This window comes from Myotis lucifugus, unplaced genomic scaffold (assembly GCF_000147115.1).
Source record: "Myotis lucifugus unplaced genomic scaffold, Myoluc2.0 scaffold_7, whole genome shotgun sequence".
In the NCBI taxonomy this organism is placed as follows: Eukaryota; Metazoa; Chordata; class Mammalia; order Chiroptera; family Vespertilionidae; genus Myotis; species Myotis lucifugus.
The window spans coordinates 2,116,489-2,129,730 of record NW_005871055.1 but is presented as its reverse complement, the minus strand read 5'-3'; the positions used below and the strand labels follow the sequence as shown (position 1 = coordinate 2,129,730).

The window sequence follows — 13,242 nt, the reverse complement described above, 5'->3', positions numbered from 1 at the left end:
AAAAATATGTTTTTGTTTATATTAGAGAGAGGAAGGGAGAGGGGGAGAAAGATAGAAACATCCTGATCGGTTGCCACCTGCATGCCCGTGACCGGGGATCGAGCCCACAACCCGGGCATGTGACCTTGATTGGAATCCAACCCCGGACCCTCCAGTCCTCAGGCCGACTCTCTATCCACTGAGTCACCCCGCTACTAGGGACCAAGCCCGCAACCCGGGCTTGTGCCCTGACCGGGAATCGCACTGGTGACCTCTCGGTTCCGGGTCTACGATCGACCACTGAACACCGAGGCCGGGCTCATTTAATCTTAGAAGAACACTATGAGAGAGAAGGCAAACAATTAATAAATACTAGAACGGGAGCCTAATTTGCATTCCAAACTCAAAGTTCTACCATAACATGAAATCGGAATCGGGAAGAATCAGTTATTTTTAATTTCGTCAGCTGAAACAATGAACGGCAGATAAATCTCGCGATACTATGGAAACTACTACTCCCGGCATGCCACGCCGCTTCTGTACCTGAGCCTATGCCTGTAGGTCTGGAGGACCCGGCATGCCTCGAGGCGCGAAAGGCCACCTGGGCATCGTAGTTCTCCTGGACGCCTAGCGGTACTGCCGTGCCAGCGCGGCGGCGGCGGCTTTCCGTGTCAGCCTGCGGTTCTGTGGGCGAGCTGAGGCGGAGGAAGGGCGTGGAACTGGAAGCGGGTGAGTTGGCGCGGTCTACGCGGTAAAGGCAGGTGGCACCTCGGCACAGGGCTGAGTCAAGTAAATGGACTCGTGTGGTTGTCTCTCCGGAGACACCGTTATCGTTGCGCCCGCAACAGCAGGGTGAGGAGAAGCCGGAGCCCGGCCCTAGCCTAGCGCCCGCTCTTGCCCTCAGCGCCCGCCGCCATCTCCACCATGCAGTCCCGGGAAGATGCCCCGCGTTCCCGCCGCCTCGCCAGTCCCCGTGGTGGCAAGCGGCCCAAGAGGATTCACAAGCCGACGGTTTCGGCCTTCTTCACGGGCCCGGAGGAGCTGAAGGACGCGGCCCACTCTGCAGCCCTGCTGGCTCAGCTCAAGTCCTTCTATGACTCTCGGCTGCTGTGTGATGTGACCATCGAGGTGGTGACGCCTGGCAGTGGGCCTGGCACGGGCCGCCTTTTCTCCTGCAACCGGAACGTGCTGGCTGCCGCCTGCCCCTACTTCAAGAGCATGTTCACCGGCGGCATGTACGAGAGCCAGCAGGCGAACGTGACCATGCATGACGTGGATGCCGAGTCCTTTGAGGTGCTGGTCGAATACTGCTACACCGGTCGCGTGTCCCTGAGTGAGGCCAACGTGGAACGCCTTTACGCGGCCTCCGACATGTTGCAGCTCGAGTACGTGCGGGAAGCCTGTGCTTCCTTCCTAGCCCGCCGCCTGGACCTGGCTAACTGCACCGCCATCCTCAAGTTCGCTGATGCCTTTGGCCATCGCAAGCTGCGCTCACAGGCCCAGTCCTTCATAGCCCACAACTTCAAGCAGCTCAGCCAGATGGGTCCGATTCGGGAGGAGACTCTGGCAGATCTGACCCTGGCCCAGCTGCTGGCTGTCCTGCGCCTGGATTGTCTAAACATAGAGCATGAGCAGACCGTGTGTCACGTTGCCATGCAGTGGTTGGAGGCGGCTCCCAAGGAGCGGGGTCCCAGCGCTGCGGAAGTCTTCAAGTGTGTCCGCTGGACACATTTCGCTGATGAAGATCAGGATTACCTGAAAGGGCTGCTAACCAACACCACTGTGAAGAAGTACTGTCTGGACCTTATTGAAGGGGCTCTGCAGATGCGATATGGTGACATGATGTACAAGTCTGTGGTGGCAAAGCCAGACGGCAGCAGCAGCAGCAGCAGCAGCTCTGCTGTATACGCAGCAGAAAATCCACCCCAGAGGTTGGGTGTGTGTGCCAAGAAGATGGTGATTTTCTTTGGTCACCCTAGAGATCCCTTTCTGTGCTGTGACCCCTATTCCGGGGATATTTACAAAGTGCCCTCACCTTTGACCTGCCTTGCTCACACTAGAACTGTAACCACCTTAGCCGTCTGTATCTCTCCGGACCATGACATCTATCTAGCTGCCCAGCCCAGGAAAGACCTCTGGGTGTATAAACCAGCCCAGAATAGTTGGCAGCAACTTGCAGATCGCTTGCTCTGTCGTGAGGGCATGGATGTGGCCTACCTCAATGGCTACATTTACATCTTGGGTGGGCGAGACCCTATTACTGGACTTAAATTGAAGGAAGTGGAATGCTACAGTGTTCAGAGGAACCAGTGGGCACTGGTGGCTCCACTACCCCATTCTTTTATCTCCTTTGACCTAATGGTAATTCAGAACTACCTTTATGCTCTCAACAGTAAGCGCATGTTCTGCTATGATCCTAACCACAATATGTGGCTGAAGTGTGTTTCTCTTAAGCGCCATGACTTTCAGGAAGCCTGTGTCTTCAATGATGAGATCTATTGTATCTGTGACATCCCAGTCATGAAGGTCTATAATCCAGTCAGAGGAGAATGGAGGCAGATTAATAATATTCCTTTGGTGTCAGAGACCAGCAACTACCGGATCATCAATCATGACCAAAAACTGTTGCTGATTACCTCACGCACCCCACAATGGAAAAAGAACCGAGTGACCGTGTATGAATATGACATTAGTGGAGACCAGTGGATTAATATTGGTACCACATTAGGCCTCTTCCAATTTGATTCCAACTTTTTCTGCCTCTCAGCTCGTGTTTATCCTTCCTGCCTTGAGCCTGGTCAGAGTTTCCTCACTGAGGAAGAGGAAATACCAAGTGAATCTAGTACTGAATGGGATTTAGGTGGATTCAGTGAGCTAGATTCTGAGTCAGGAAGTTCAAGTTCTTTATCTGATGATGATTTGTGGGTACAGGTAGCACCTCAGTGAAATGCACAGGATCAGCAGGGTTTGTTATAGATAGGTTGAAACACTAAGGTATTTTTATTGCTTTGGAAAGTATCTAAAAGATAGACCCTTTCCCTTTACTGGAAAAAAAGTTGATTAATTTCAGGTTTTCTTTAGAAAGGGTATTATTTGAAATACTGATGTAATTTAAGGTTAGAGAATTTAAGCACTCCAAAAATAAACCTATTTAATAATTTACTGTTCTAAAAATCCAATATTGTTTGGTTATTTAATATGTCTATATTTGAATATGATAATTTTGCCTTCCACTCTGTTTAGTGCCACAAGTACAGTAACTGGAATTTTAATTTTTAAAATAGCTGGATAGGGATTACTAGATAGGGTTTTGAAAGCATATATTTTTCTTCAGAACAGTGTAGTAGAATTCCAAAACTTTAAACTAGTATGTTTATACAACATGTGTTCTAACTTAAATATAATCTGCTAAATTTTAGTTATTTCCTCCCCTTTCATGAAGGAAAAAGATGCATATATGTTTAATGTGACTGAATGATTATAATGTGAAGGAATGTAATACTTCACAGAATGGCCATAAGCTCACTGGTATAAAAACAACAAAAAACCCCCACAGGATTCTACTGTTGGAAAAGAAATTTCAGTTTTAAATTTGTAATATAAAATGTGTATTTGCAAATAGTGACCAAGTTTCCATCTAAAAAGAATTCCATTCTAGCAGTGTCACTAATCATCTACAAAACTTAAAAAACAAACAAAAACAAAACCCCAGTAACTTGCTTTGTAGGTTCATGTGTTTTATCTATACTTGGTACATGCTTCATTGATTCAGAGGAACAATCCTTTTGTCCATTGGATGTGATTGTGTAAACTTTTATTCATTGTCTTAAAAAGTTATTGTGATTCTTAAAATATTTTGACTGTATAGTTTTGGTGTTCAGCTTACAAGATTTGTCAGCAAGATTTGATTATTCTTTACTGTTTTGTGAGGTAATATTGGTTTTGAAAATATGTATAAGCTAAGGACAGTATTTTATTGATTAGTAGTTATTGTATCTATCAACTATAAAATCAAGTGCCGGCAAAGAACTTTAAAACTTTAAGTTTTAAGTATAGAATTGTTTTGTGTAGCACTGAAATATTGTCAGTTTTGTAAGTCACTAAATGTTATTAGTAGCTTAAAGGTATTTTTGTATTAAAAGTTTACAGTTAAATAACATACGTGGATGATGGCTTTTGGGGCCAGTAGTGAAAGTATATTCATCTAAAATATTTCCCTAAGCAGTGGAATATATGGTTCTTTTATTAGGGTATTTGTATCTGTTCTGAGTTTCTCTGTGAATTAATGCTTTAGTCTTTGTTTCTGTCACTATGTAAGGAAAAGTCCAGAAGTAGACTAAATCACATAAAACTGACATTGTTAAATACCAGAAAATATAAATGCTTACCTCTTAAGATTTACTAGATATTGTTGTCATTATTCATAATAAATGACAGATGCTTATAGTGTATAAAATTACCTATACCCAATTAGCATTAGCTTCCTAAATCTTTATTTAATAACATGCTAATTCCTATTTGCTAGTGACAGAATGCTAACATTTCATACACCGTGGCAGAATACTAAGGCATGTGCTCTCTCAGGTGGGAAACAGAATTTTTGAATGATATACTATCATATGAAAATAAAGAGAGGGAGACAGGCAAGTTTTTAAAAAAAAGTATTCGGAGGCATTTTTATGGGCCATTTGAAGATTTTGCAGAACATTCCTGTTTATTTTTTATGAAATAAGATGCTTGTCTTAGCAGTATGTGTTCCTTCAAAAGGTCAGTTATGCTTTCAGTTGCCTAAGGCTAAATTTTGTTCCATTTGATATCAGGGTTGTTCTAAGCACTGTACTTAACACAGAGCCCTTTCTCAGTAGCTTTTTTTTTTCCAACTTTTTCTTCACCAGTGACTTCTTTTGATAGCTTTCTGTTTTTTCATGTTGAAAAAGGACAATGGATAATTCATCCAAATTATTCATCTATAGTTTATATGAGACAAATTCTCCAGGTTGCCATTTTCAACCTTTCAGTTAAAGCCTAAGCTAAATGGTAGTAATATCTTTGTTTACAAAGAGGTTTTCTTAGGAAGAATTTTGGTTTCGTGATATATTTGTGAATTAGGGAATAGATGTTAATCATTATTTTATAGATAAGTGATTTGTATGTGATTAGTAACAAATAAAACTGGTATTAAATCCCAGACTTTCTGACTTTTTAATTCGGTGTTTCTGCTGAATGTATGCAACACTTGCTTGTGCAGTGAATGACATAACTAGCAGTGTTGAAATCCTTTTTTGATAGAAAAGCATCCTTGCCTCAGTTTTTCAATTAATCATCAGAACTTTTAGCAAATTCTCGATATAATGTTGTTTGCAGGACTACTATTTATAAGATTTAGAGTAACCGTAATTATTTTTTTATCTGTTCCCATAATCTGAAAAGCTCAAAGAGTCCAAATTTTTGCAAGTTCTTTTTAGTTAAAATAATAAATGGCATTATGGTTCCAAAAGGATGAAGTAGAAATTAATTTAGCAATAAGCTTGTCTATATATGGATTAGAGATTGAAATTAAATAGCTCTTTTTATCATTTTTAATTGAGCTGGAATTAAAAAATTATCTGTACCTGATCTTGTTGAGAATATGGGGATAGCTTTTTTTTTTTTAATCACTTGGGGATATACATTTATCTTTAGAGAAAGGGTGGGAGGGAGGGAGGGAGAGAGAGAGAGAGGAATACATTGACTGGTTGCCTCCTGCCCATGCCCTGTCCGGGGCCGGGAATAGGACCTGCAACTGAGGTACATGTTCTTGACTGGGAATAGAACCCACTACCCTTGGGTCCACAGGCTGACACTCTAACCACTGAGCTAAACCAGCCAGGGCTCTGGGGAAAGCTTTTGATCCATTCCCCCCAAAGGCATATATTCATAATTTTATATTTTCAATTATTTATGACACTTTTGAAGCTCATCAGACTCAAGGTAAGAGCACTTGTGACAGTCTCTTCTTCCCATACCTGTTTAAAAACTCCTACACACTTTTCATTATTCTAATTAACTTTAAAGGAACATTTATTTAGTAAATTTGATAAAGCAGGATAGTATTAAGAGGCAGAATTTATAGAAAATGTGACTACCACTAGAATCCCAAGAGAATTAATGTTATTTCTTGAACCTAGAGGGTTTAATAATCAATTTAATAATAATATAAAAATCAATTTAGCCCTGACCGGTTTGGCTCAGTGGATAGAGCGTTGGCCTGCGGACTGAAGGGTCCCAGGTTCGATTCCGGTCAAGGGCATGTACTTGGTTGTGGGCACATCCCCGGTGGGGAGTGTGCAGGAGGCTGCTGATCGATGTTTCTCTCTCATCGATGTTTCTAACTCTCTATCCCTCTCCCTTCCTCTCTGTAAAAAAATCAATAAATACATATATATATTTTAAATCAGTTTAATAAAAATATAAAAAATTTAATAATAACAAAATAAAAGATCCTGTTCACAAAAGCTGCCAAACCTCAATACCATGGAGGCAATAGGTTTCATGCAGGATAGGGAGAAGGACCACCTCCTTGACTCTGAACCAGTTGTCGCCTGGGTCTGTTTCATCAAACTTCCATTCCTCACATCTTTAACTTTGGAGACTCAGTGTGGTCCTAGGCACAGGAAGAGTGGGGAACAGATGATTTGTATAACATTTCATCTATATCTGAAATATATTTTCTCCTAAAACAACCTACCCTGTGGGGTGTCACCTATCTCTAATGGAGTCAAACTTTTACATTCTTCCCTCCAAAGCTAAAATTGCTGCTTACAGCCACCATATCTCAATTAAGAATATTATTTTTGGATACACTTTGTTAATTCTGGGAACAGTTAAAAAGGACTTACTGTAAATTTCAGGCAAAGTATTTCTTCCAAAACAGATGTGTTTTTGCCTTAAAGAAAGAGTACAGCCAGGACTCTCAGTTGTAAGCAATATTACCTTAATTTAGATTTTAAGAAAGTAAAATAGAATTTTTTGCCCGTTGTAACTGAACAAATCCAGCAATGGCACTCATTCCAGGCACAGCCTGAACTAGAATCTCAGTGACTTCAGGGATTTCTTTGTACAGGGAAGATACCACAGATGCTTTCTCTCACCTTATACATTAGTTAGGATTCAGGTGTGGTTATATATATAGAGGCCCTGTAGTTGTTTTAATAAGACAGACTTTCCTGATATAAAAATTCAATCCATTATGTTGACTCTGATCTAGAAAGTCATCTGAGACCAGGCTTTTCCTGTTTTCCTGTTCTGCTATCCTCAGAGTGTTGTCCTGGTCTACATGGTACAAGCTGGTTCACCATCATGTTCATATTCCAGTCATCAGGAAGAAGAGGAGAGGGCATGACACTTCCCTATAAGGGAAGTTGTACACATCACTTCCAGTCACGTGACATTGGTCAAAGCTTAACTACAATGGCCATACCTTGTTGCAAAAGTGCACGGGAGGCACAGTTTTATTTTGAGTCAACATGTATATAGTTAAAATTCAGGGATTTCTTCTTATAGAATGGGGGAGAAAGACTATTAGGTTAAATAGCAATCTGACATTGCTATTTAACCATGTGTCAGGCCAGATTTTATCACATGGCAGCCAAAATGATAACACCATCTCAGGGGTTATTGCAGTTGACACAACATACACCAGGCTTCCCACCCTGGAAAGACTTCTGGAGCTCCCTGGGCTCCTGCTGTTGCTCTGTACAGAAAAGGCAAGGGCAGTTGATCTTGTTTTGATTAAATAACAAAACTAATTGCATACTGGTACCTTAGATCGTGAGCCAAAGTCTAGTCTTGTCATTATATCATGCAATGTTCCAAGATTTTTAAAAAATTGACTTCAGAGAGGAAGGGAGAGGGAGAGAGAGGTAGAAACATCAATGATGAGAGAATCATTGAGCAGCTACCTCCTGCATGCCCCCCAGTGGGGGTTGAGCCCACAACCCGGGCATAGGCCCTGACCTGGAATCAAACCGTGATTTCCTGGTTCATAGGTTGACGCTCAACCACTGAGCCATGCCAGCTGGGCGACAAGATTTTTAATATATACTATGACTGGGTTCTTCTCCATAGTGTGTGTGTATATATATATATATATATATATATATATATATATATATATTGCTTATTTAGTGTCATAGTCCCATTACTTTCTTTTCTGTATGGCCTTCTAACATGCTGGAATTACTCAGTTTATCGGTTTGTTTGCTCTTTATTATTTGTCTCCTGCACTAACTCCATCATGGAGGGATGTACCACATCTGTCTTTTCCACAGGTTCTAACATAGTGCCAGGCACAGCAGAGGCGTTTGATGAATATTTGTTGAACAAAGAAATAAATGTATTTGGTGCTTGCTTGCACTTATATGAGAAGCCACTGCATTTAGAGCTCTCATCATCCTGTCAATTTTCCAGCTTTGAAATAGAGCTATTATTAAACTCTTTTGCTTGGTTGTCATAGCAACCCTGTCTCCTGAGCTACAGGTTATTTCTAATGGGCACATTCTGCCAGACTACCAAACACTCAGTGTTTTCAATTATGGGATAATGATGCTATTATAAATCACATTTCTCAAAGTATACCTTTCTCTGTCTTTTATAAAGATGTAAAATTAGAAAGTAAATATATTCAAATCAATGCAAGCTAAGGGAAATAAAGAGGTATGACACACATCTCTGTTCTCAACCCTTATATATTCCTTCAAGTTCCAACCTTCTCATAAGCACCTGTGAATTCAGTTGGGTTTTTGGCCATGTTTTAAAGGAAGTTTTGAAAGCTAATTGCTACAATACAACCTCTAAAGAGCTCCGTTACAGCTGAAATATTTTGTCTTTTTCTCCTCACTTGTTGGGGTCCAACCCCAGCAGGTCCAGGGGTCCCCAAAGGTGTGGACGGAGTCGGCGAAGAATGAATGACATGGAAACTGGGTTCAGTTCATCAGCATAGCGAGGTTCTCCCTCCAGAATCTCCAGCCAAGTTCTGTCCAAGATCTCCAGCCAAGTTCTGTGTACAGGTTCTCTTGCTAGGTTCTCCATCCAGCTTCTCCAGGTTCTCCAGCCAAGTTCTGTAGCCAGGTTCTGTCCAGGATCTTTTGCCATGTTCTCTCCCTAGGTTCTCCAGTGAAGTTCTGTAGCCAGGTTCTGTCCAGGATCTTTTGCCATGTTCTCTGGCTAGGTTCTGGTTAGGATCTGAGGATCTGCTGAGGATCTGATGTTTATTGTCTTGTTACATCCGTATTTATACCAGCCGATTTTAATCCTGTCAATTTCTATTACAAAGGTTAGGGTGTTTCTTATCTCCATTCCAGGGAGTAAAGATTATGTAGCTTAAGCGTGATTGTTCTTATTTAAAGTGATTAACTACCCGCCTGGCACTTAGTTAAGGGATTTTATTCCCTCCCTAACTTCAGGGAAAAATCCCTACCTGGGGAAACAACCTTTCTCGGAGAGGTGACCTTGGTTAAAACACATAGCGCCAAGAAGGGGAGCAAACATTAAGAACAGTATGCCATATACGCCAGGTCCCTTGAAACATGCTGTGCAGATGTTTCTTCTCTGCAGCGACTGTGTCAAGCAGCAAGGATGGACCGGCTCCCGGCACTTGCTCATTTATTAAATTTGATGTTAAACCAGCAAATAATAGTAGTGTTACAAAAATTTAGATTTGCTCTGAAAAGATCCAAAATCAGGTACATCCCTCCCCCATTCCTTCCACTCACATTTTAGTGGCAGGAAGTGAGAAAGGTTTTGTTAAACTGGATTAGTCATCATAGAAAACTCATTATTATCAGTTCAATAAAACAGGGTGTATCTGGGCCATTCAATCAGCCATGAATGTAGTTTTTAAAAGGAAGAGTCTATAAGTGATTTTACATGTATGTTATGCTGTATTTTCTCTTCTGTAGGTTTTGGTCACATGTACTGGGGAGAGTCAGGCACCACTCAGGTCCATAACAGATACTTCATTATATCTTTCCTCTGTGCAGTTCTAATGCTTTTCTCGTATAATTGTAATACCCACAATTGCATACTTTATCTAAAATAAATTATATTGCAATTAACTTACCTGGGCTTTGACATTATAAAAACAGTAACTACATCAATACATTCAACCAACTTCAATAAATAATATATAACTGAATGGAATATAAATCATTCAGAGAAAGACAAATACTATATGACTTCACTTGTATGTGAAATCTAAAGAACAATATAAACAAATAAATAGAACAGAAATAAACAAAATAGATATAGAGAATAGACCGATGGTTGCCAGAGGGAAGGGATATTGGGGTACTGGGTGAAAAAGGTGAAGAGATTGAGAAGTGCAGGTAGGTACTGGCAATATCAGGGGTACACTTTGTAAAGTATATGATTGTCTAACCACTATGTTGTACTAATACAAAATAATATTGAATGTAAAAAAGTTTAAAAACAAATAATATATAATGGGGACATTATCAGAGGACAAAGAAAAAGGTAAAAAGGGATGGTATAGTGTGTAGTGTATCGAGATTGAAGATTTGGGTACCTGAACCTTTGGGATATTTTTATTTATATATTTGTAAGAACTTCATTTTAGTCTTCTAGAAATCTCCATGCATTTTTATTCTTTTAAATAAGCAATGAAAAAAATAAAAATAATAAGCACTGAATATTATGTAACATTAGGTCATATGTCAAACCTGTAAGATAGCCAAACCTAGATATATGACTATTATTAAAACTTGAAAATAGCATAACAGAAGGTAAGGGTTTTGCCAGGGCAAGGATCAGATGTTCAGCCATACAGGTTTTGCAACAATTGATTGACAAAGTCCCCACATTACTAAGATGTCTACTATAGATGAAAAAGGAAATATAAACCATGAACCAGACCGACGCAAAAGTGAAGAATGACATATCTGAAATCAAGAACACAATAGAAGGAATTAAAAGTAGATTGGATGAAGCAGAGGATTAAATCAGTAATTTGGAAGACAACTTAGAAATAAATACCAATTAGAGCAGCAAATAGAAAAAGAATTAAAAAGCAGGAAGATGGTTTAAGGGAGTTCTGGGACAACATGAAACATAACAACATCCACATTATAGGAATACCAGAAGGGGAAGAAGGTGAGCAAGGAACAAAAAACCCTGTCTAAAGAAATAATGACAGAAAATTTCACCAACCTGATGAAGGAAAGTATCACACAATTTCAGGAGGTACAGAGAGTCACAATGACAATGAACCCAAAGAGACCCACACCTAAACACATCATAATTAAACTGGCAAACAGAGAGACAGAAAATTACCTACAAAGGAGTTCCCATTAGAATGTCAGCTGACTTCTCAATAGAAACACTTCAGACCATAAGGGAGTGGCATGAAATAAGCAAAGTAATGAAAAGCAAGAGCCTAAATCCAAAACTACTGTATACAACAAAGCTATAATTTAAAATTGAAAGTGAAATAAAAAGCTTCCAGACCAAAAAAAAAAAAAAAAAAAAGTTAAAGGAGTACATTACCACCAAACAGGCAATGTAAGAAATGTTAAAGGGACTGCTTTAAGAAGGAGAAGAAGAAAAGGAGAGAGAGAGAGAGGATCATATGCATAAAGAAAATAAAAATGGCAATAAATAAATACCTATCAATAATAACCTTAAATGTAAATGGATTAAATGCTCCAGTCAAAAGACGTGGGATGACTGAATGGATAAGAAAACATGACCCATGTTTTCTTAGTTAGTAGTTACAGAATAGTCATGGGGATGGATGTAAAATACAGCATAGGGAATATGGTCAATAATATTGTAATTATGTATGGTGTCAGGTGGGTACTGGCAATATCAGAGGAACACTTTGTAAAGTATGATTGTCTACAAGAGACCCACCTCAGAACAAAAGATACAAACAGACTGAGAGCGAAGGGATGGAAATAATATTCCATCTAAATAAAAGAAAAAAAAAGTGGGGGGAACAATACTCATCTCAGACAAAATAGACTTCAAAACCAAGGCCATAACAAGAGACAAAGAAGGCCATTACATAATACTAAAGGGAATGATTCAACAAGAAAATATAACCCTTGTAAACATATATGCACCGAATACAGAGCACCCAAATACATAAACAACAACAACAACAACTCTTGATGGATTTTAAAGGAGCGATCAACAGCAATATAGTCATAGTAGGGGACTTTAACACCCCACTGATTTCACTGAATAGATCTTCCAGACAAAAAATCAACAAGGAAACAAAGTCCTTAAATGACACACTTGATCAGATGGATCTAACTGATATTTATAGAACATTTCACCCCAAAGCAACAATATACATATTTCTGAAGCACACATGGTACATTCTTAGACCACATGTTAGGATACAACAAACCTATACAATTTCAAGAAGTTTGATATCATACCAAGCATCTTTTTGGATCACAAGGGCATGAAGTTAGAAATCAACTATAATAAAAAAAAACTAAAACATAGCCCAGCTGGCATAGCTCAGTGGTTGAGCATCAACCTATGAACCAGGGGGTCATGGTTTGATTCCCAGTCAGGGCACATGCCTGGGTTGCGGGCTCGATCCAGGAGGCAGAGGATCTATGATTCTTTCTCATCATTGATGTTTCTATTTCTCTCTCTTCCTCTTCCTTCCTCTCTGAAATCAATAAAAATATTAAAAACCACTCAAAAATACTCAAATACATTTTGGCTAAATAACATGTTATTAAACAATGAATGGGTTACCAATGAGATCAAGAAAGAAATTTAAAAACTTCCTGCAAACAAATGAAATGAAGACATAACCACCCCAAGCCTATTGGACACAGCAAAAGCAGTCCTGAGAGGAAGATTCATAGCATTACAGACTTACCTCAAGAAACAAGAAAAAGCACTAATAAACTATCTAACCCTACAACTAAATGAATTATAAAGAGGACAATAAGAAAAGTCCAGAGGAAGTAGAAGAAAGGTAATAATAAAGACCAGAGTGGGAATAAATGATAGAAACTACAAAAATGGTACAAAAGATCAATGAGTCCAAAAGCTGGTTCTTTGAAAAAATAAACAAAATTGATGATCCTTTAGCCAAACACATTACGAAACAAAGAGAGAGGACCCAAATAAATAAAATCAGAAATGAAAGCGGAGAAGTAACCACTGACACCACAGAAATACAAAAGATTGTAAGCAAATACTTCGCACAACTATATGCCAACAAACTGGACAACCTGGGTG

General features: G+C 39.6%; 1 protein-coding gene across 1 annotated transcript; it reads left to right on the top strand.

The window, feature by feature from the left end:
* The first annotated feature begins 431 nt into the window (after nt 1-431).
* LOC102423132 (kelch repeat and BTB domain-containing protein 6) lies at nt 432-5,169 on the top strand. The gene has a single exon (XM_006083496.3). It carries the CDS (start codon nt 904-906, stop codon nt 2,923-2,925), a length of 2,022 nt encoding a protein of 673 aa, XP_006083558.1. The 5' UTR covers nt 432-903; the 3' UTR covers nt 2,926-5,169.
* Nucleotides 5,170-13,242: the final 8,073 nt, after the last annotated feature.